Below are 21462 nucleotides of genomic sequence, written 5' to 3' on the forward strand. Positions count from 1 at the left end.
CTGCTGGACAACTTTGATTATGTTGAGGCCTTTTAGTTTCTGGCTTTCTGCAGCGCCTGCCAACAGGATTACCCAAACGATGAAACGGGCCGTAATGAGCGGTCCATTGAAAAAAAATGGGTTAGATAGGTTACAATTAATTAATATAAAAAATACAAAGGAAACAACAAAGCAGAATTATAATAAAGTTTCAATAAAGAGGTGTATAAATAAAAAAGTTAAAATTATAAATTCCTTATCGCTCTCAAACTAATTCGATCTGACTCTAAACCGTCACAAAAGGGGGTGCAAAACAACTGTTGTAGGCATTTATCCAAAAAGATTTCCCTGGCCTTAGTGCAAGACCGTTATGGAGAACAAGTGTGTTCAGTTTCTTAACAAGTGTGTTCAGTTTCTTCTGAACGTGAATCTAAAGAACTCTTATACTCTTATTAAAATTGTTCAAATTTGGGGTTCGAGTTCCCAGATTTCCGAGAGGTCCTGAAAGCATCTTACAGGAAGTTCACGTAACTTTTCATTGTCCACTTCCTTTTGTTAACGCGGTTTTGTTACATCGGTTCTTCTCCTGAATAAGGAAATATGGTCGAACACAAAGTCACAGCATGCAAACGTTATTCAGAACCGTGTGTTTGTTGCCATATTGTCGCTGGAAGTTCAGGAAACCCACTTGGCGAAGGCGTTTAGACCGTTTGTTCGTGTTGAAAGTTCTGCAGGTATCCTCCACCGGGGGCAGAAACTCAAGGTAAGTTTGTGTTTCGTATAAAACTTATTCTTGGAATCCGATTTTGGCCATTTGATTTTAAATGACGCTTTATTTACGCATGATGAAATTAGCATGAACTTTAAATATAGTAGGAAGAATGAGTCGGTCATTAGCATAATTCCACTTGCAGGGATCCGAAACACCAGCTGTGGTTGGAAGACGCCTAAATCAAACTCTGGAAGTTTCTTATCGTGAATTCATTATGTCAGTCGGGTGAGCCAAGGTTTTTTATATCGTTTTAAAACAAGCTGGCCAGTCAAGAAGTGCATTTCTCTTTAGTACATCGCATCTGTTCAGTGTGGTGCGCACCCCAAAGGGGCTTCGTATATTTGGTACTTCCAATGTCCCCCCCAAGAGTCGGTATGACTCCCAACATCGATGATCCTTGCCCCAACAACGCCACCCCAGGAATTTCGCCTGGAGAATGATTATCAAAGCCGCAGAAGTCCTTACTAGTGAGGGGAAGAGACTGGTCCCATGTACAAAATTAATGCTTTTATTTCCAGATATCTTCTAACAATCAGTAAAATACACGCATGCGCCCATTCACACACACTCGAACGTACAAATATTAAATTCAAATTTACAATATTTATCCTAAAAACACCCACACCACACAGGGTAGGATCCGCATTAACCAATTACGAAATAATGGAACCCCAAATAAACATATACAAATAAAACCAAAATAACATGCAGATTAACCCACACAGTAAACAATGAAACATCACAAGTCAACCCCAAATTCCCCACAAACAAAACATTAAAACAAATAAAAATGGATTCTAATCCTAGAGGCGCAACACACACACACACACACACACCTCAGAGGTAGACAGGAGCGACGCAGGACAGTACAAGGTTGGAACCGTGCGCGATGAACCAAATGCGGATGGCAAAACAGCGAGAGGGAAACACCCCGGAGCCGGCACCTGTCACAATTACTCCTGTCATGGGGGGGGAATAATTTAGATGCGATGATAATTCCCCAAAATGGAGCTAAAAGTGGCTACTACCTACCGTGGCGTAGCACCCTAAAGCTCAACAAGAGGGAGCAGCGCGCGCGCCACAGTCTCCTTTTAAGGAGAGCGCCACAGGTGCAACTGCCCCAATAATTAAGGTGGGCGTGGCTCGAACTCCATGCTACCACGTCAGCATTATAGGGAGAAGTTAACTCGGCCAGATTAACTCCAAATTCAATTTGTTCACTAGAAACTTCAGATTAATTAATATCAGTAATACCACCGAGCAGTCAGACTTGAGCAAAGTTAGAAAGATATTCGTAGATTAATTGCTCAATAACATTATTTTTTTTTTAAAAATCCTCATCTTAGTCTGACGCAATGTGTACTATCAGCTACGTCCTGATTTTTACTTTATCATGTCAGGTATTCCACAGATTAACACCTCTAATGGAAACAGATCGCTGTTTGAAATTAGTTTTTGGATTATTCATCATATTTTACATTAGAATTTCCTTAAACGCTGCCTCCACTTTACTGTCACGGGCAGCGGCTCAACCAGAATCAGCCCGTATACGGGCTCACGAACACGCGGCTACAACCACGGAAACTGTCGAAAGAGCCCGAAGGGTAGTTCGGCCTGCTTTCCAGAAACGCTACTGCGCAAGCGCGGGCCTTCTGGGTCTACGGAGCGTGCGCAGTAGCGTTGTTCTCAGACCCGGAAGTCGAGCGTCGTTAGCTTCATGCGCCACTGAGCAACTTTCATTGGAATGAGGCAAGGCTCCGCCCCCAATAGATCTCCTAATAGATCCAAGACGTCACACACCAAGCTGTGCAGATCCTCACTACCCTGTCGTGTTGAGACTCCTCACTAACATCTAAACGTATATTTGCGACTGCGTTTTTGCTCATTTTGGGCCTCTTTCGTTGGCGTTTGCATGATACGTCACACCGCAATGTGAATGCTTCGTTAATCTCTTAGCTGTCGATAATTACCAGGCGCTCGTTAACGCTCCGAACATGTCCCCCCTCGAAGAAAACTAGTGATTTTCAGGTTACCTTGAGTTTTAAGGTAAGTTATTAAATGGCGACAGCTCGCTTTTTATGTCCACCGTCACGCATATATAAACTCAGCAAGTGTAACTGTGGTCGTCTCACTCGCGGATGCATTTTGGTAACTTATTTAACAAGCCAAGTGTTGAAATGTATTAATGCAGATCACAATTTTATGTCAAACTTGTTGTTTGCGTCATCTGGCGTGAGTGGTCATCAGTAGACCAACGAGATATTATTCATTCTCTTCCAGGTATGTGCACACGGAAGAGAAAGCTTCCATTCATGTAAACGCAGGAAATGTGTTTGCATTGTTGTTGGCACAGTTATTGTGTGCAGCCTGCAGTTTAAAGCCCATTCATGGTGAGGTGCATCATCAGCACTGTTTAGGGGGGGGTTCAACAAATCCCGAGGCTTAAATTGCTTCATCGGTGTGCCAGTGGCTCTGGATGCCTGTTAATTTCATCTGCATGAAATGCTGGTTCGTGTGAAACACTTTCAAAAGCGGAAGGACCGTCACGTTGTGTGGAGTTAAAATGGGCAGATCTTTCAGAACCACATTCAAGCTCACTTTAATATATTTCATATTTTGTTCATATGAAGTGTGTTTAACATGGATTGCGTCTCTATTTAGGGGACTTTTAAGTTCACTGTTCGAGAGCACTTTTTAGTCTTGTCCTGTATCAGCAGTTGTGCAACAATAGCATGCTGTTTGAATAAAGAGAAGCCAGAGTGTGTCCAATTATCACCTCTCCATCTCGTATTCAAACACTTGCAGAAGGCCACTTTGATGTGCTGGTTTATTCAGTGCGGCTTCAGCTTGACTGTGAATATGTAACGCTGACTCGTGATGGTTTCCTGGCTCCATTGAACAGATTGTGAAACTGAAGCTCTAATTATGTGTGTGAACACACTGATGTGTGCTAGGTGTGGCGCTGAGCTCATGGAGAAGCCGTCATCTTCAGGCAGGGCCGCCCTGGAGGAGGCACCAAACCTGGCAGAGGTAAACGGTTTTATTATATACTGCAACGCTTGGTGTTTATGAACAAACCTTTGTGACATCGTTTTCAGCAAAACCAAATGAAGCTAGCTTCCGTCCATGTTGTGACCACCAAAGTTTGTTAGCACATCTGCCATCGGGTGTAAAAAATTGACCCTTTTAAGTGGAGACTCTAAATAATTCAAGTTTGGAAAAATAAATATTTTTCAGTGTGGTTTTCTGAGGGTCGTGAGATTAGCAACAACAGCTGCGTTGTTCTTTTATGATACATCTACAGTCCTTTTCACGGCCGTTGTGTAGTTACTAGTTGTGCAGTTCATGCTAGCTTTTAAACTAAGACTTATCTTATGTTTTGGATGTTTGTTGATTGATTGGCTGCGGAACGTTTTATTTTTAAAGAAAAAACGAAACTACTTTTGTAAATTCTTGTCCCTTAATCGCATCGGCGTGGGACTGAACACATCTAGTCACATCAGCTGCCTCCAGCATCACTTGACTATAGAAACAGCTTTGTGCATTTTTGGAAGCCCCGTTTAAAATGAGCGCGTCTAATCAAAAGCGAAGTTGTATAAATAAAAGCCTCTTTGATGCTTTCTGGCTGACATGATTTTGTTTGTGTTCCAGAACGTTAGCATGCTAAGAGGTGCTGAGGGTGGAGGAAGAGATCCTCAGACACAGAGGAAGAGCAGCTCCTCTCGCAAGAGCTTCCGCCTGGATTACCGGCTGGAGGTTAACCTCGCACGTCATCAGTCAGTTTTACCAGAAGTCTGTCTTCTTCTTTAAAACACCTTTTAAAAAAAAAAATGCTTTCTTTTGTTCTATGTTAGGAGGAAGTGACAAAATCCTGTCAGGACAAACACAGCTGCTGGACCAACCCCTGGCCCACCTGGCGGTTCCCTTCCTACACCACTCTTCTGAGGTTCCTGCTGCTGGATAAAGATCACAGCAACGTCCCCTCAAGTAAAGAGGTAGATGATTACTTGAGAACGTTGAGGGTTGGGCTGTTGTCAGACAGGTAAACCAACAGCAGGTCTCCCGCTTCAGTTATTAACACGCTCAGCCCTCCAGACCACCCTGAACTCTATAAACAGCTTATGGAAACTCGTGGAAGCCTTTCTGTTGAATCATTTCCTTGGAAAAACTAAGACTGGATTTGCCTCATTGGGTTTAGCTGTAAAACGGGCTGCCGGTTCCCTGCAGAGCGCCAATCAATCGGCAAGGCTGATCCAAGTCCTTTCCCTCTTTCCTTTTCTAGATTTTGGACAATGAGCTCCCAGTAATGGAACCTTACTTCGTCCAGAAACCAGATCTATCAGAATCTGGACCAGGCCTGAGGGTCACCTGGCTGGGTCACGCCACCGTTCTGGTTGAAATCGATGGGCTGAATGTTCTGACGGACCCCATTTTCAGTCAGAGGGCGTCGCCTGTCCAGTTCATGGGGCCCAAAAGGTACCGGGGGCCCCCCTGCACCGTGGAACAGGTGGGGTACCTTTTATGGGAGCATTTGTCCCAGGTGTGGGTTGTTTATGCTTTGATACCCTTCCTCTCACCACCAGCTGCCCAGGATCGACGCGGTGGTCATCAGCCACTCTCATTACGACCACCTGGACGCCGGATCTGTGGCCAGTCTGAACGCCCGCTTCGGCGGGACGCTCCGCTGGTGCGTTAGCCCAAACATAAACGTGATGAAGCGCAGCGGGTTATGACAGCGTGGCGTCCCTCCGCAGGTTCGTGCCCCTGGGTTTGATGGACTGGCTGATGAAGACGGGCTGTGAGAACGTGATCGAGTTGGACTGGTGGGAAGAGAACTGCGTGCCGGGTTATGACGACATCACCTTTGTCTGCACCCCCTCTCAGCACTGGAGTAAACGAACGGCCCTGGATTATAACAAGGTGCTGCCTTTATTACAGGGTTACGACAACACACCGGGTCTCCGTCAGTGCCGTTTATTTTAGAAATACCAACTCTTTGCTCCGTAGTCTTTGTGGGGCAGCTGGTGTGTTTTGGGCCCACACCATCGGTTCTTCTTTGCTGGAGACACTGGTTACTGCCCTGGCTTCCAGGAGATCGGTCGGAGGTTTGGGCCCTTCGACCTGGCGGCGATCCCGATTGGAGCGTACACGCCCAGGTTCTGCACACAGGACACACATTGTTGGTCGCAGTCCCTTTTTATTAACTGGAGGCTTTTGTTCCCAGGGACGTGATGAAGGGGCAGCACGTCGACCCGGAAGAGGCTGTTAAGATCCACCAGGACCTTCAGGCCAAACGCTCGGTGGCCATTCACTGGGGAACCTTCGCTCTCGCCTACGAGGTGAGAAAAGGGGAGGGGGGTAGATATCCCCCCTCTTTCTCTCTCCTACCTCTCCCCCTATGCACCTTCCTCTCCCTCTTTCTCTCCCTCCCTCCCCCTCTCTCTCCTGCTCCTCTCCCTACTTATCCACCTTCCTCCCTACCAACTTCCCTCTCTCACCTTCCTACCTATCCACCCTCTCCTTCCTGTTCACCCCTCTCTGCCTCTCCTACCCCCTCCCTACCCACCCCCCCCCCCTTCCCTCTCTCTCCCTCTCCTACCCACCCTTCTCTCTCCCTCCACCCTCCCCCCCATATCAACCTGCCCACCTCCTTACCTCTCTGCTGTTAACTTCTCCCCAACACGCAGTACTACCTGGAGCCCCCGGCTCGTCTCAGAGAGGCCCTGGATCAGACGGGACTGAGTCCGGAGTCGTTCTTCACACTGAACCACGGGGAGTCTCGTCTCGTGTCCTCGCAGGACGGAAACGTGTTTGGTTGATGCTCTTCAGCAGCTGATTTACATTTTGAATCGTGTAGATTAACTTATTAGGTTTGAAATGTATGTATCCCATTCGTTCAGATCAACAGTGTTTACAGTTTTCCATTTTTGAATGTACGGGCCACGGTTGTCATGGTGATTGATACTACCTGCAGGAGCCGAAATTCCGCTATAAAGTTGTGTGTGAAATAGCTTCATGTATGCTTAGCAATAACAGATTTGTAAATGTTTGAAAATGTTCTCCAGCCAACCTAAATATACCTAAAAGAATTTTTTTGAAATATTTTTGTCATTAAATATCAACAAATGATAATGTTCTGAGGCGTAGTCACGAGCTGAGCCGGATTCAGCTTCACGTGCTTCAAATATATTCTGCCTGCTTCGTTTCTCTGAAGCTCAACTCTTTCTTTGCTCACAACTCTTTTGCATTTAGAATATTTAGATGATTGTATTTTTGGGGGTGGGGGGATGTACTAATTACACATTGTTGGTATCCTGTAGTATCCTGGTTGTAATTACAACACCAAAGGTGCTAACTGTGTTTGTATTCACGAAAGTACCCAATAAATATTTGACAACTGTGCCAGCTCAATATCTCCTGTAATTTAACACCAAGATTCATATAAATTAAATAATTTTAAATGAGTTCTTGCAGTAACAAAGTTACAATGCACTGTTTAATCACAATATTAGTACATTTGATAAAACTATTGCTCAATAAACATCTTTTTCTTATAATATAAACCAGTCTAATCATGTCTCTCAAATATATTAGTGATGCATTTTTTAATCAAGCCTATACATACATACACATGCTTCTCAACCTACACAAAATTACTTATGCAGGCCCTTCAAAAACTGAGCTATTTGACAGTAAATTAATGGTATAATCGAATAAATTATTCAGTAAATTAATGCAACGTTTGAATTAAATATTTAGTTAATTTCAAGAGAATATACTGTATACGCTGTGACCTTTGTTGATCTCAACTCGGAAATACCCATCAGCACCACCTGGCGGGCAAAACAGGCAATTGATTTGATTTAAGTGAAATTTACATTTGCAATACTTGACTTAGATATCGATCCTCAAACTTTGAGAGTTTTATGTCTATATGAAAACAGACCAAGACTAGTTTGTCTTGTTTGCAGTCACCTACTCCGTTGTTTAATTTAGTGATCCGGCTTCGATTTTTATATTAAATGGGCTCCGTTTGTCTTGTACCAGGTTTAACTGTAACCCATTTTATTTTTGTATAAATTTAAAAAAAAAAACAACTCAATAATGGGAACAATGGAAATTACACGTTATTTTTAACTTCCATGTTGCAGTTATGACGGCCTGTTCATTTATCGTGTTGTTCAGGTAAACGGCCAGCAGATGGCAGTAAAGGATAATTTGGACTAATTTAGAGCTCAACGGTGAAATATTACAGATCGCCTGTCGTCGAATTAATAATTTCAGCGAATTAAAGGGACATCCATAAGATTGAAAACTAAACTTTAATAATAAACATTATCTTTGTTTCAGTTATGACCAATCTTGTTCATTTACCGTGCGATTCATCTAAAAGACCACCAGATGGCAGTAAAGAATACCTGAAGCCTATTTTACGGCTAAATTGGGCCACTTTTTTTCTGTTTGTTATTTTCGTGGAAATTTCTTTGCATCAAACTTAGATTCATGTTTGGGTTTTTTTGGGGATGGGGGGGGGTGGGGGGGGGTGTTACGCCACTAATTATATTGGGAAATTAGAAAAGTTTGGGCTCCGTTTGTCCAAAACAACTACTCAAAAACACACTGGATTAAAACATGATACAAACCTGATCAAGAGCGCAGGGTCGATCCAGGATCAAAAGCCATCTCCATAAAAATCCAAACATTCCTCCAGGTGGAGGAACGCGTTCCTCTTCGCTCCAGTTCTTCGTGTTGTTGCACCAACAGGTGTTTCAAATTTACCTACGTCATCTTCTCCTTGCATTTTCGACAAAGCACCACTGGGCGGCGCTGTCCGCACGTTTTCTCATCTCGCATTAAAACATATGGATTTCTCCCTTGAAAACATTTAAAACACATCGCCTAATCAAAACTTTTTTCCCAGTCTAAAGAAAAAAAAGCAATTTTATTTCATTATTATTGGGTTTCCCTTTGATTTTCATGTAGAAAATGAGTCACCCAGCCTCCGCGGTTTCATCTTCCTCTAAGAGGAAGAGCTCCCAGGTTTTTAAAATAGCTCAATATAAACAGTGTTTAAAGGAGCAAAACGCACCCTCACGAGTGCACGCTTGAAATAAATTTGAAACATCTTTTCATTAAAAAACAAACACCCAAACAAGCATTGTTGCACAACCTGAGAGCCTTCCTTTCACAGCTGAAAGTTTTGAGAGCTATTAAATTTGAGAGTTATTAACAAGGTCAACTGCCAGTATGTTTTCATTCCTATGGTCATGTGATCGATGGCTTCCTGGATGTCCATGCTGACGTCTCCAGACGTACATTCTTCCCAGTGCAGATTATAGTTTGTAAAGGAAACTCCCTGATGTGCTCCTCCAGTGCTCTGGAGCTACCTGTTACTGCCTCGGCTGTCCCCGGAGTCACCGGAGCAGTGGCCGGAGAAGTTCAGAAAGATGCCGTCGTGCTCCGACTCCGAGTCCAGAGACTCCTGGACGTGGTCCGTGGCGTTTTCCAGGCTGGACGGTCTGGGGCTGGTTCCGGAGCTCAGTCCCCTGGTCAGCACTCTGGACACCAGTGAGCCCGTGCTGTGCATGGCCTCACCCGGGAAGGGCTCTTGGAGGATGCAGGGGGACGGATGCTGGGATTGGACAGGATGGGGACATTTGTCACTGGGCTGCGGGGCCTGGCTGGAGGTTACGGTGTCTGAGCAAACACAATCAAAACATGTTCAATACACTCTTTTCCTGCCGATATACAAAGGTTTCAACCATGTGATCAGGTGTGTGGATCCCCAGAAAAGCCTCTTCCGCCCACCTGTGTGTCCTCCCGAGGCCGTGGGACCTGAGGAGTGCTGGACCAGGCAGGATGTGCTGCCGGTTTCAGCCGCACTCGTCCCAGATTCGAGCGCCGCGCCACTCTCCTCTAGGCAGGACGTCATCTCGGAGACGGAGTGGCGCCTGACGCAGCTGACTCCGCCTCCAGCGCCGGCATCGGCGTCATACTCCACCACGGGGGTCAGCATGGGGACGGTGTAGCTCTTGGATCGTACCACTGCGCTCTTGTTGACGGCGACCTTCCTGAGGCTGGAGTTCGGGGAGCGCAGCAGCTGCTTTTCTGGGAGCAGGGCGGCATGAGAGGAGAATTCCACGAGATTCCAAGAGAGCAACTGAGCAAACTGACGTCTATGATACCTAACAGGCAGCAGGAGGAGTTCAGACCGGAGGATCCATCCCTGGAATACAACCCATGAGTCCCGAGGTAGGGAGAGACCACCTTCTGAATGAGAGACTCCAGTCGGAGGTAGTCGTCTGTGACGCCTTTAGATTCATGGACCCCCTGAATCACACACACACACACACACACACACACACACACACACACACACACACACACACGCTTAGTTACTAAACACGACTGTAGCTCAGCTGTTAAATGATAAAAAATAATGAGGCGACCAGCTGATAAACGATGGCCTAACTTTAACCTCTTCAACCTGCCTGTCTTGCAATTGTGCTGCTCGAGCGCCCTCTGGTGGCCGCTCGGTCATAAATATCCATTCAAATTCAGAAAACATTATTTATCCAGGTGGTGCGATTGAGGAAGTCATAAACATCCATAAATAATCGCTCTATAAGCCACAGGGGTCAAAGCGTGGGAAAACAGTAGCGGCCTAGAGTACGGAATTTACAGTAATTCAGCTTAGTCAAATGCGCTCAAAAATCATTTTAAAGATAAAATTACAACCTGATCTCATCTCTACCCATAATAAAATCATGTCAATGTTTTTTTCCACCAGCCATATAACTTTATTTTGTGTGTCACTTTGGACCATTTGAGAGCAATTAAAGCAATAATCTACCTATGCGTGGTAAACTGTGGATTTTGGGACGTTTGTCATGTGGGAGGTTGTGACACGCCTGTGCCCAGACCTGACTCCCCACTCCAAACCACATCAATGCTCCAGACTTCGGCAAAGCGGCGTCACAGAGCAACGAAAAAGGGAAATGACAAACAGCTGAAAGAAGAAGCGGAGCAAAAAGCAGCCACCAGAACATCTCCCCCGTTTCTTATATGAAACGGCAGCAAAACAATAAAAAAAGACCAATTCAAATGACTCAGCAGGACGTGTCCACGGAGAGCAGGTAAAACAGGAACACGGACGCATCCTGTCCTGCTCTCTTTTCCTCCACCTGTGTTGCCCTCCCGCCTCACTCTGGCCCACAATAAGGCACCAATATGGGGCCAAATCCACTGCTCACTCCTGTCACCTCGTGGTTCCAGATTAATAAACCACAGATGCAAACAAAGGAGATTTTAACGACGAGGAATTCACACGGACGAACGCTGACGCCGGGTTTCTGGACAGTCAGGGGGCAAAGGGCGCCGAGCGGCCATGGGAAGATTACAGCCCAGATTACTTCCTGTGGGATCCCATCGCAACAGAAAAGGAACTTCACTCTCTCCCTGCGCTCATCTCCCCCATCTGTTGTTGCTTACCCTCCTCTGTGTATGTGTGTATGAGTGTGTGTGTGTGTGTGTGTGTGTGTGTTTGTACCTGCAGTATCAGCAGCATCTGTATAATAGAGGGAGGAACTATGGCTCGGGGGCGAGAAAGAGCCTCGTCCAGTTTCAGGTTGAGCGTGATGATGTTCCTGAAGTGGAGCAGCGCCAGTTGTCGCACGGACGGCTCCTTCCCCTGAGGACACACACACACACACACACACACACACACATCCTCGAGGGTTTCCATAGAAGGCTAAGGCCCGGTGAGCATTCGGGAATGTGTGTGTACCTGTACAGGATAGAAAATGGCCTGCAGCATGGAGAGAACATTGCAGAAGAAGAAGTCCCACGTTTCTGCCAGGGAATTCAGCAGTTTCTGACCTGGACAAGACAAATTTGGGAGACCGCTGCTCTCATTTCCCTCCAGTTTGTGTTTTTAAACTAGTGATTGAGGGATTTTAAAGCATTATTTCTATGTTCAACTAAAGTAGCATTAGAAAGGCAGCTAATGTTCAAAATTCAGCCATCTCAGCAACATATTTGAAGGAGCTGTTAACTAAAGGTGTCATATTTGCCAAACAAGGTGACACCCTGCGTGTGCGTCTGTGTTAAACTGAGGTGACACGTTTGTCACAGATTTCACGTCCTCAGCAGCTTGTTCTCACTCTCACTTCATGTGAACTGTGGCACAAAAAAAAAAGACCAAACCCGCCTTCCTGCCAACAGCTATTAGCTGAGAACAACGGCTCAAAGGTCAACGTCGCATCTGGAATGTAGTCAATTATTACGTCTCCCCGTCAGACACGAAACTATGCATCCAAATAAATGCTTTATTTGACTTGTTTCAGTTTCCTTCCTACAACTGTGAGTTAATATAGTTAAAGCATCGGTGCCCCTTTATTTTACAACAATAAAAGAATAATTTGAACACAAATCTTTTGCAAATGGCAAGGAAACGCCTTAGTGGCGTACCGCAGGGTTTAATCCTTTTTCCTTCATGTAGTTTGGCTGTAACCTTGTTACTAAACAACGGCAATAACGCCGGACTGGTTTAGGTCACTGCTCAGCTGCATGGACATCCAGACATTTGAAGTGTGTTTTTTGTGGTCAAGTACCTTCATAGAAGCGGATTTTGTCCCTCAGAATGACCATCCCCTTAGTGAGCAGCTGGTTCTGAAGGTATTCAGTGATGAAGGAGCCCAACTCGGTCTTTAGCAGCTGCCTGGGTTACACACACACACACACACACACACGCGCACACACACACACACACACTAATAAACCATGGTTCATTTGCTCTCCTGCAAACTGCAGTGATTAAACAGCAGCCGACTCAGGAAATGAGATGTGGTTTAAATACAAGCTAAATTTGAAAAAAAAGACATCCGTCTCGTCAAATGTGTCACCAAAGGAGCGACAATGAGCGTGTGAACAATAAAAACGCTGGGTTCAGCTGACCTGACGCCCTCATTCAGAGTGTAGAGGTCGTTTCCCCCCAGCTCCTTCTGTTGGAACACTGATATGACGGCGTTATGGATGCTGCGGAGAAAGAAACAAACGTTTGTATCCTTCCTATTAGAAGCTGCCACCTCAACTGACCCATCGGAAGATTCTACTCGATTTCAATGACTCTACGCTCAAAACTACACGTCGTCCTGCTTTTCCTGCTGCTTTCTGACGCTGACGTGGAATAAAATGACCAGATGAAAGAGGGAGGCAAGGAGAGAAGAAAAGGATCTAGGAAGCAGAATGAGATTAAAAAAGGAGAATTGGATGATGAACGAGGATGAAAAGATGCTGGGATGGACCCTGAGGGAGGAGAGAGCGGACGATTGTGTGCAAAACCAGGAGTGCACTCACAGTAGGAGCCATGGTGCTGCAAAGAAAAACCCGTGTGTGTGTGAGTGTGTGTGTGTGTGTGAGTGTGTGGGTGTGTGTGAGTGTGTGTGTGTGAGAGAGAGAGAGAGAGAGAGAGAGAGAGAGAGAGAGAGAGAGAGAGAGAGAGAGAGAGAGAGAGAGAGAGAGAGAGAGAGAGAGAGCTGGGTCTAAGCAGATCTGACCTGTTCCAGGTAGCGTTGGCCCCAGCCCTCCTCTGCTGGCTCCCCTTGTCCTTGCTGCACTCGTCCGCTAGCCCCCCCGTTATCCCTCCTTTATCTCCTCCTCCTCCTGCGCTCTTCGCCTGCGAGAGGTCGGTCTGACTGGAGAAGGAGCTGCTGCCCAGCCTGAACCTGCTTTGGAGACTCCTGAAAGTCCAGAAGACAGACGGAGGAACAGCAGAGCTTTGGCAGTGATATTAAAGGCCGCATACCCAAGCTGGTACATAAAATGAAGTCCGTCACCATAGCAACCTGGATCATTTACACCGTTGCCTTAACGTCTACCCTGCGTTCCTGCTCCATGAGTGTGGGAACAGGTGGAGGGAAGAATGGATGAAGGTGTAGGAGGAAAGCCTCTAACTCACCCTCTCCAGTCCTCCTCTTAATTCTGACACTTTCACCCATTCTTTTTCGTCCATCTTTGTCTTTTTGCCAGTCTGAGATCATGTGACCCGGCGGGCTTTTGTGCCCCGCGAACAAAGGAACTCTTTTGAGGTTCTAAAGCTGCCAGGAGGGACAGGAAGGATTTAAAGGTGGCACATATTTAACTTCCTCCCTCTCTTTTTCTTTCTGTCTGTGTGGGGCCCAGGGCCAATCAAAGATGCATTCATGCCGTTAGTCACACCGCTGGCCTCCAGAATTATGGGTGGGTATTTGTTTTGTGGACTGACTAAATACATAAAATGAAAATAACACTGGTATGAAACATCAATTCAACAGTGAAGCATTTTGAGTGACAGTTATGTCACTGAGAGTCCTCACGTGGATAGAATTACGAGCCTGTGTGTGTGTGTGTGTCTGTGTGAGTGTGTGTGTTATAGGTCAAACTGGATCCTAGTCCATCACCATATAAATAGGTCATTGTGAGAAACAGGAGAACACGGGCTCAGGAACACACAAGGATTCGATCTCAAAGATACATACACACACACACACACATCATTGGATTATACTATCCTTGTGAGGACTTTTGAAGACAAAATACATTCTCCAGGTCTTTACCCTAACTCTTACCAGCACAATTAAATGACCCAATTCTCGCTTTAACTTTAAACCCAAGTCTCAATCCTGAAACCGCCCTTTAGAGTTGTGGGGACCAGCTAAAATGACCACTTCCCAAAAATGTCCTCACTTTGCAAGTCAAAGGTATAATTTGAAACTCAATATGTAGCATGTAGAAACACCCCCTAACACAAACACACACACAGACACACACACACACACAATGTGTGTTGCACAAATCACAGGATGCGAGTGGATCCCAGCAGTTTGACACTTGGTGGTTTTGGCTCTGAAACAACAGAAATAGCTGAGAGAGAAAACGCTGCAGCCTAATTACTAAACAAAAGAGGATGAGGGCATGTTTGCATGACTGGATGGATGAATGAATGAGGTCACTCTGGAATGTGTGTGACCATACGTGCGCTTCTTCCCCCACTTTCATTTATCTTTACACGTCCCAAAGGAAGGAGTTAAAGACAAAAAGGAGAGGAAGTAAGAAGTGGGACAGCAGAGGGACACCAAAGATACCCGAAGTTCTTCTGTGTGGACACCCTCATACCTAAACGAGCCCTCGCGTTCCATCTTGGCCTTGGCACGTCCAAGCTAGCGAGCCGCCTGCAAACACCACCACCGAATCAGCATCTGGAACCAGCAGAATTAGCGTGAGAAGAAAGAACAATTCCCATTTTTCCACAGAGAAATACACCGAACCACCTGTAAACATCAGCACAATGGGACAGATCTTGGACATGGAGACACTTGTCGATGATAAAAAGTCTGAATGAGCATACACTCTTTTAAATGCCCCCATGTGCAAGATATGGTGGCATCGGGACACAAGAGTTTAATCTTTGGTCAACAAATGAGGTTAATAGATAAAAGCAACAGTGACGGATGCTGTGGTGCAGATCAGTCAAATTACACTGCTGTGGAGACAGAAAGGTGATCTCACCTGAAATGCCCTGGCATTTGTACACACACACACACACACACACACACACACACACACACACACACACAGATAGAATGACGCATATCAGATAGGTTTGTAGTACGGCCCACATACATAAGACCAATAAAGAGATTGATGAGTGACACTGTTGACCATAACACAGCTGATTACGTTTGTCATGGATATTGCAAATCCTTTCAGTTCCCAAAAGAAGCTGTGTGATATTCTGGCTGATGAATCTCAGTGATTCGGGTTCGATTTACTTCCTGGAAACTTCATTGGTAACACAGTTGCGATCGACAGAGTGCTGCTTGTGCCCATTTTCTAATCGTGCTTGCCCGAGAGACGCGTTTCCACCATAAAGGGCTGTTGTGGGAGCCTGGCGGGATTGGTCATTCAGTCTGTGGGTAGATGCTCACGAACAGCGAACTCCCACTCTTCCAAAGTTTTGAAGGCTCCCGAGTGCGACGCCGTCCCCCGTTTCCTCCTACAGATAACCCAACAGCGACTAAATATTAACGCCTCTAATCTCTCTCTGTGGATCGCGCAACCACAACGAGTTGCGCGGTTCGTGCACGGAAATAACCAGCCTGCAAACAACGGACGCCCGAGCGAGTCTTGCTGCAGGTTTGCCCACGGAATAAAAACAGCAAACCTGCAGCTCAATCATCCCCCTGGTTTCAGCTGGTTTTTTAGCTTTACGCATCGAGCGCGCGGAAAATTCGTTTGGATCGACCTAGATTTTCCAAATGATCTTTAGGGTCAAGCAAAATCACAACAATCACAATTTACGCCGCAGTTAAAAAGGTGAGCGGTGCTTTCGGAAGTTTCCTACTCACTTTCCCCACTTTGCTACGGTCTTCTTTGCTCTTCTGTGCGCGCTTTACTTGTTTTTAAAGTCCTGAAGTCTTGAGCACAGCATCCACTGTGCGTAACGGCGCAGCGCCGGCGCGTCCTGCTCATATGAAATTGAAATGAAGGCGGTGCGCACGGACCTGCAGAGCCCGAGAGGAAGTGAGAGAGAGAGAGAACGACACGGGGGTGTCTGTGGTTTCAGTGCTTTGACGTCATTTGAGGTGTATTACGCGTGAAATGTCCCATTTACACTGACAGAAACGGAGCTTTGGAGAGCGCAGACCTCGGCCAAGCAGCTCCCCTCAGTATTTAAAGGTTTATCAGACTACGGCAGCTCTACACGGTCTCAAATACACGCGAGAAAAGAGAATCCGCGGCGATACCAGTCACTTCTGCTGACTAAGCAACTTTTTAGTGTTCGATTAAGCTGCGTTGAGCGGCGACAAACGTCCTCTGCTGAGGTCACAGGATGAAGGTGGCGCATTTATCACTTATTCATCCTGTTTGTGCTGTTTGGGATCTGTCACTCGGGAACAGCGACTGGTTTGTTTTGGGTCACCGGTCAGAGTGTCCGCGTCACAGGGGCGAAATCGGCGACGCGTCTGTCCTGTGTAAAGATACACACAGTGTGTTTGTGTTCAGGTACACTCCATTACAGCTGGCTTATTTAGATCCACACAGGACTAACATAAGGTCACGCCAACAGATGCGCAAGGCAAAACTGACCAGAACCAGACGGGAAATGTCAAACAGGCACCGACTTATGTCTCAATCACGTGTTCGTTTAGACCGCCTAAAACCCACTCCAGTGCCCACATGTGTGTCCAGCACAGACCTGCAGCCGCTGCTTACACCCACACATGATTACACCAAACAAGCACGCAAGATAATTGCTGCTGTATAGGGGAGGATTCAGGAGGAAAGTGACCAACCTAACATCGTTGATCCTGGAGGAGCACGGACCATCAGGGTACGAGTGGAACACTTCCTTGAGGGTTTGGGTGAGCACCAGTTGGAGGTTAATGCTTTCGTGAAGGGCAACTAGAAAGGAAGTGTATTAATAATTAGCATTTTAGAGGACGTCGATAAAGGGCAAAGGCTATCTTTCAAAACAAGTACGCTGGAGCGGAATCAGAGAACCACAGTGAGCCAAACACCAAACCCTGAGGAGCGCCGTTGCTGGGGGAAAAAAGTAAGAAGTTGTGTTCAGTAAAAACACTCTTCTGTGGCTCTTCATTAGGGCCCCTATGGAAACTCTTGAGAACGTTACGTGGTGTTGAGTGGTTTATTGTAAGTAACAACAGGAGGTAAACGTTACTGCTAACGGTAACATCGCTGCTACATAGACAATGTATAACATCCATTACACAAGAGATGAATCACGAAACAAGATCAAATAAATCTACAACATGGCTAATTCTTCCTTTTATCCCTCCACAGAGGAAAAGGCCACGCACGTGCACAATTAGAGACACTGTACGCACAAAACCTGGTTTTCTAGCATCGTTTTAGCCCTCCCACCTTTATACTTTCAGATCAAGATCTTTATTTGTTCGCTGGATAGTTTCCTTTGCAACCTTTTGGGGACTTTAATTGGTGTGGTTGTGCAGTCCTCAAATGTCAAAAGTGTCTGTGGGAGTGTATGTGTGTGTGTGTTGGGGGGGGGGGCACTGCTACCCAAGTGTGCCAAGTGCACCGGTTAACTTGCAGATGCACACACGAGTCAGACTGATACTTGTGCACATAGCTGGTTTGTGCGTCACGAAATGGGGCCATTTCATACCATTATTTGATTTACTATTATTTGGTTATTATCATTTTATTATATTATTATTTTTACCATTTTTTGTTCTTTACAGGAAAATTGGAGGCCACAATTGTAAAAACAACAGTCTGGTCGGCAGTTGTGTCGGTGTTTGCCAGCTGTAGCTTTTGTATGATATTCATATCACAACTGAACAACTGCAGGACGGAATATTTGCACTCCCCCTTCCTTCCTCAGGCCTCATTTTCCTGACCGTGCTATTATCCCTGGCTCCATGGCGACCAATAATCATAAATAAAGATTCACACCTCATTAAGAGCTGCTTCCTGTCTGGCGCAAGAAACAGTTGAACAGGAGACAATCGGTGACGTGCTGCCCCCTGGTGGAGAACTCGGGTATGTCAACGCACGCAAACAGGCTCGACAAAACACATTCTAACATATTTAACAAATAAATTTAAATTCAGCCTAGATGGAGTACCTGATCTTCACAGTAATGTATAATACGGTCATTAAATCCTAAATTTGTAGACACTGATGAACACCTGATTTATGTCTCTTCAGTCATGTACATTTTCCTCAAACTTCTTCCAGCTCCTGTAAAAACCTGCCAAAATGATGAAGCATTCCAAACTTCACAGTAAAAAACATAGATCAACATGCTCAGTTTCTATTTTAAATCAATTTCATCCATTTAAGGTCATTTAAACAACTTTTATTAAGTTTTTACAAATAAAGTAACAATTTCAATTATTGTAGCGCAAAGCGCAGGGATTCTTTTTTATATGAAGCTTGAACACTCTATACTTAGTGCAAAACATACCTTTAAAGGCTGCTGATGACTCCCTATATGTATTTTTTTTTGTATTTTCTAGCATTCATTCATTCATCTGTTTTTTAACCAACCGTTTTTGGGTTTTTTTCTCGCATATTAAACACAATACAGGAAGAAAAAATGAAACCACTGAAACGAGTCAGGTGAGCCAGAGACAATAAAACAGTTGATAAAAGAAAAAAAAATACAAAATAAAACATAAAAATGTGGAAAAATGTCAGTAACAGAAGAAACTGTGGCAACATGAAAGAGATCTACTCAATGACTCTGTGTGTGTGTGTGTGTGTGTGTGTGTGTGTGTGTGTTGAAAAGGCATTGCTTCACATGTGGGCACTTCTACAGTAACAAGCACAAAATCTTAACGGGCAACTATTGTGAGTTGGTTCGCAGGTCACCACTAAATAAAACCCTACGTGTTCACTGTAACTTCAGGAAACTTCACTTCACAGTAAGAGTCCTCCACGACTCCACTCAAAAAAGTCTTCACTGTAACTCTCTACTGGTGTTCTTCAGTAGGGGGCGCTACCTGCCAAACCCTTGATACCCCACTGCATCGTGGGAGGTGTTCCTTTCGCAGGATTGTCCAGTCCTGGAGGGGCTGCGATCCAGCCGGGTTTTCTCTCCTACCAGGGCGAAAACGCTTTCACAAAGGAAAATGGGCCCCTGGATTAAAGCCTTGTCTACCTGGTAGGACAGAAATCCCGGCTGGATTGCAGCTGTTGCGGACTGGGTCCGGATTCCCCTGGTCTATGTTGTAGTGTGGACAGGTAAAAGCATCAAACATCTACGGTAGAAATCAGCTGGAGAAATTTCAAAGTGAAAACCGAGCCAAAAAAAAAACAACAGCAGCTCCGGGCGGGTAAAAACACTCAGAACTCTACCAGGCGGAACCGTGCTGGGTCTGTGGCGCCGTCAATGGTTTGACTTGTAAACGGCCACGGGAATAAAGAATCAAAGCAAAGTGGCTCAATGAATTTTCACAGCTTCAACCAAAAACGCAATGAAGAAAACTGTCGCCTTCGTCTCCGCGACAACGGGAAGGGCTTCTCTCAAGGGCGTCGAGACCTTCAGAAAGTGACCGGGATGATTGTGAAGCCACACCGGGACAGAGAAAAAGCTGAACGTCTGTACCAACAATATTTCATCTGCAGTGACAAAAGGAAGGAGACGAGGGGCCTTAAGATCACCACCACCACCACCACCTGTATCAGCACCCTGGGATCAAGCCCTGGGAACAGGGAAACCTCCAGCCGAGTTTAAATAATCTCAGGATCAAAGTTGGCACAGCTTGTCTGATATCACACCAGGTTTCCTGGTCTCCGTTTGACACGTTTGTTGGAATATTTTAGGCTAATGGTCCAACGCTGCCATGGAGGGACGTGCGGTAGCTCAGCGTTGTTGGTAAGTTGGTGACATTGAGGTTAAACTGCTGACTGTTCTGCACCGAGGACGAGGCCTCTGAAGTACAAAGTGGTCCAAGCTTCACATATAATCTCCAACAGTCCCCCCCCCCATATCTACATCAAAACCCCTGAAAACAATGGCACTGCTGAAAACTCCTATTCTCCCTGTCGTCACGGTGGTGGTGTACCTGGCTCTAAAGAATACTAATAAAGCTAAATTATCTGGTGATATTTTCAAATCCTGTGTGCTTACAAGGCTTTTTGAATACGCTCAGAGATTTAACCACAACCCAGCCGGAGCGCACACATTCACAGCTAACGATGGCTATCACTTGTTTAACTCTATCACCATGTCCAACCCTCAGCGCCAGCTTCAAAACGTGCTGCTAAGTGTGCTTAATTTACAGTCACCCGAGTCCTAAATACCCTCACTTCCATTAAACAAGCAACGAGAAAGATGCAAGGCACTAGTAAACACCTCCGGCGACAACCAGAGGCTCTAATGGGGGGGCAAGGGGGGAAATAGCAAAGATAAAACGACAGATTCAAGTACATTAAAATGGACACCGTTGGTTTATACATTCACATTCATCTAATAAAACAAGGGAGAAAGGGAGGAGGAGGGCTATTTAAAGTGTCTGATATATAAGTACTGTATTTAGAAAACAGAAAATAGCTAGCATTACTTTCTAAATATCAACAATCCTGCCACTATCACCAGTTTTTAATCTGCTGTGAGGCTCCATTTTCAATTCAGATGGTTGTAGTAAAGTGAGCTGACACCGATGATTTCAGTAAGGCATCTCTTCTGGATCAGGTCCATTAGAACTGAAGTTTAGTTTTCATCCCCCCCCAGATTACTGGTTTTATTAAAAGTGGCGAATTGAAAGTGAAAAGACCTCAAACCAGCCCCTGTATCCTGTTTTTCTTTTTTTGTGTGTGTGTATGTCTCATTTCATCTTAAAACGAATGCTGCCCAACAACATTTGCTATTAATAAACCACAATTAATCACAGTGTTTCCACATCGTACAGCGATGTGCGTGTATAACAGGTCCGTTGACAGAACACGTTCTTGTTTTTGTTTCTTTTTAAATAGATTCATAATCACGAACGACAATAATCAAATGTACATTGTAACAATCACAACACAATTGCTGAAACCATCGCAAAGATGATGATGAGAACTGAGGCATTAGACTGTGGAGCTCTGGGAAATGGCTGCTATACCTCCAATCAAGGTGCATGGATTCACTTTAGTCTTGCCGTGTGTGTGTCCGAGGCGTTGTGTGTGCGACTGTGTGGTAC

At 45.3% G+C, this 21462-nt stretch overlaps 2 protein-coding genes across 4 annotated transcripts; one reads left to right on the top strand and one right to left on the bottom strand.

Annotated features, from left to right (window-relative positions):
* The first annotated feature begins 515 nt into the window (after nt 1-515).
* Nucleotides 516-7162, top strand: napepld (N-acyl phosphatidylethanolamine phospholipase D). Of its 3 annotated transcripts, XM_029825457.1 has the most exons (11): nt 609-742; nt 894-976; nt 3706-3781; nt 4403-4507; nt 4606-4746; nt 5034-5258; nt 5335-5438; nt 5506-5671; nt 5759-5907; nt 5976-6090; nt 6439-7162. In XM_029825457.1, the coding sequence occupies exons 2-11, from the start codon at nt 966-968 to the stop codon at nt 6568-6570; spliced, it is 1224 nt and encodes a 407-aa protein (XP_029681317.1). In that variant the 5' UTR covers nt 609-742; nt 894-965; the 3' UTR covers nt 6571-7162. The 3 variants fall into 3 exon arrangements, with proteins under 3 accessions (XP_011611680.2, XP_029681317.1, XP_011611681.2); XM_011613378.2 differs by lacking the exon at nt 894-976 and having other exon boundaries at nt 516-742; XM_011613379.2 differs by lacking the exons at nt 609-742; nt 894-976 and adding an exon at nt 2547-2797.
* On the bottom strand, nt 5775-16293 carry LOC101065694 (proline-rich protein 5-like). Its single transcript, XM_011613377.2, has 11 exons — nt 16138-16293; nt 14906-14988; nt 13309-13491; nt 12707-12787; nt 12364-12470; nt 11538-11629; nt 11301-11441; nt 9937-10081; nt 9560-9859; nt 8395-9448; nt 5775-5910 (listed from the first exon to the last, which is right to left on the bottom strand). Exons 2-10 carry the CDS (start codon nt 14926-14928, stop codon nt 9135-9137), a joined length of 1386 nt encoding a protein of 461 aa, XP_011611679.1. The 5' UTR covers nt 14929-14988; nt 16138-16293; the 3' UTR covers nt 5775-5910; nt 8395-9134.
* Nucleotides 16294-21462: the final 5169 nt, after the last annotated feature.

This window comes from Takifugu rubripes, chromosome 18, assembly GCF_901000725.2.
Source record: "Takifugu rubripes chromosome 18, fTakRub1.2, whole genome shotgun sequence".
In the NCBI taxonomy this organism is placed as follows: Eukaryota; Metazoa; Chordata; class Actinopteri; order Tetraodontiformes; family Tetraodontidae; genus Takifugu; species Takifugu rubripes.

Bases quoted from the DNA above. Each gene is read 5' to 3' on its own strand.
- napepld (XM_011613378.2), top strand. From the start codon at position 603: ATGCAAACGTTATTCAGAACCGTGTGTTTGTTGCCATATTGTCGCTGG. The intron at 3,782-4,402 runs GTAAACGGTTTT...TTTGTGTTCCAG, and splicing joins AGGCACCAAACCTGGCAGAG to AACGTTAGCATGCTAAGAGG. The intron at 4,508-4,605 runs GTTAACCTCGCA...GTTCTATGTTAG, and splicing joins GCCTGGATTACCGGCTGGAG to GAGGAAGTGACAAAATCCTG.
- LOC101065694 (XM_011613377.2), bottom strand. From the start codon at position 14,928: ATGGAACGCGAGGGCTCGTTTAG. The intron at 12,788-13,308 runs GTCAGATCTGCT...CTTTCTCCGCAG, and splicing joins GCCAACGCTACCTGGAACAG to CATCCATAACGCCGTCATAT. The intron at 12,471-12,706 runs GTCAGCTGAACC...TGTGTAACCCAG, and splicing joins ACTCTGAATGAGGGCGTCAG to GCAGCTGCTAAAGACCGAGT.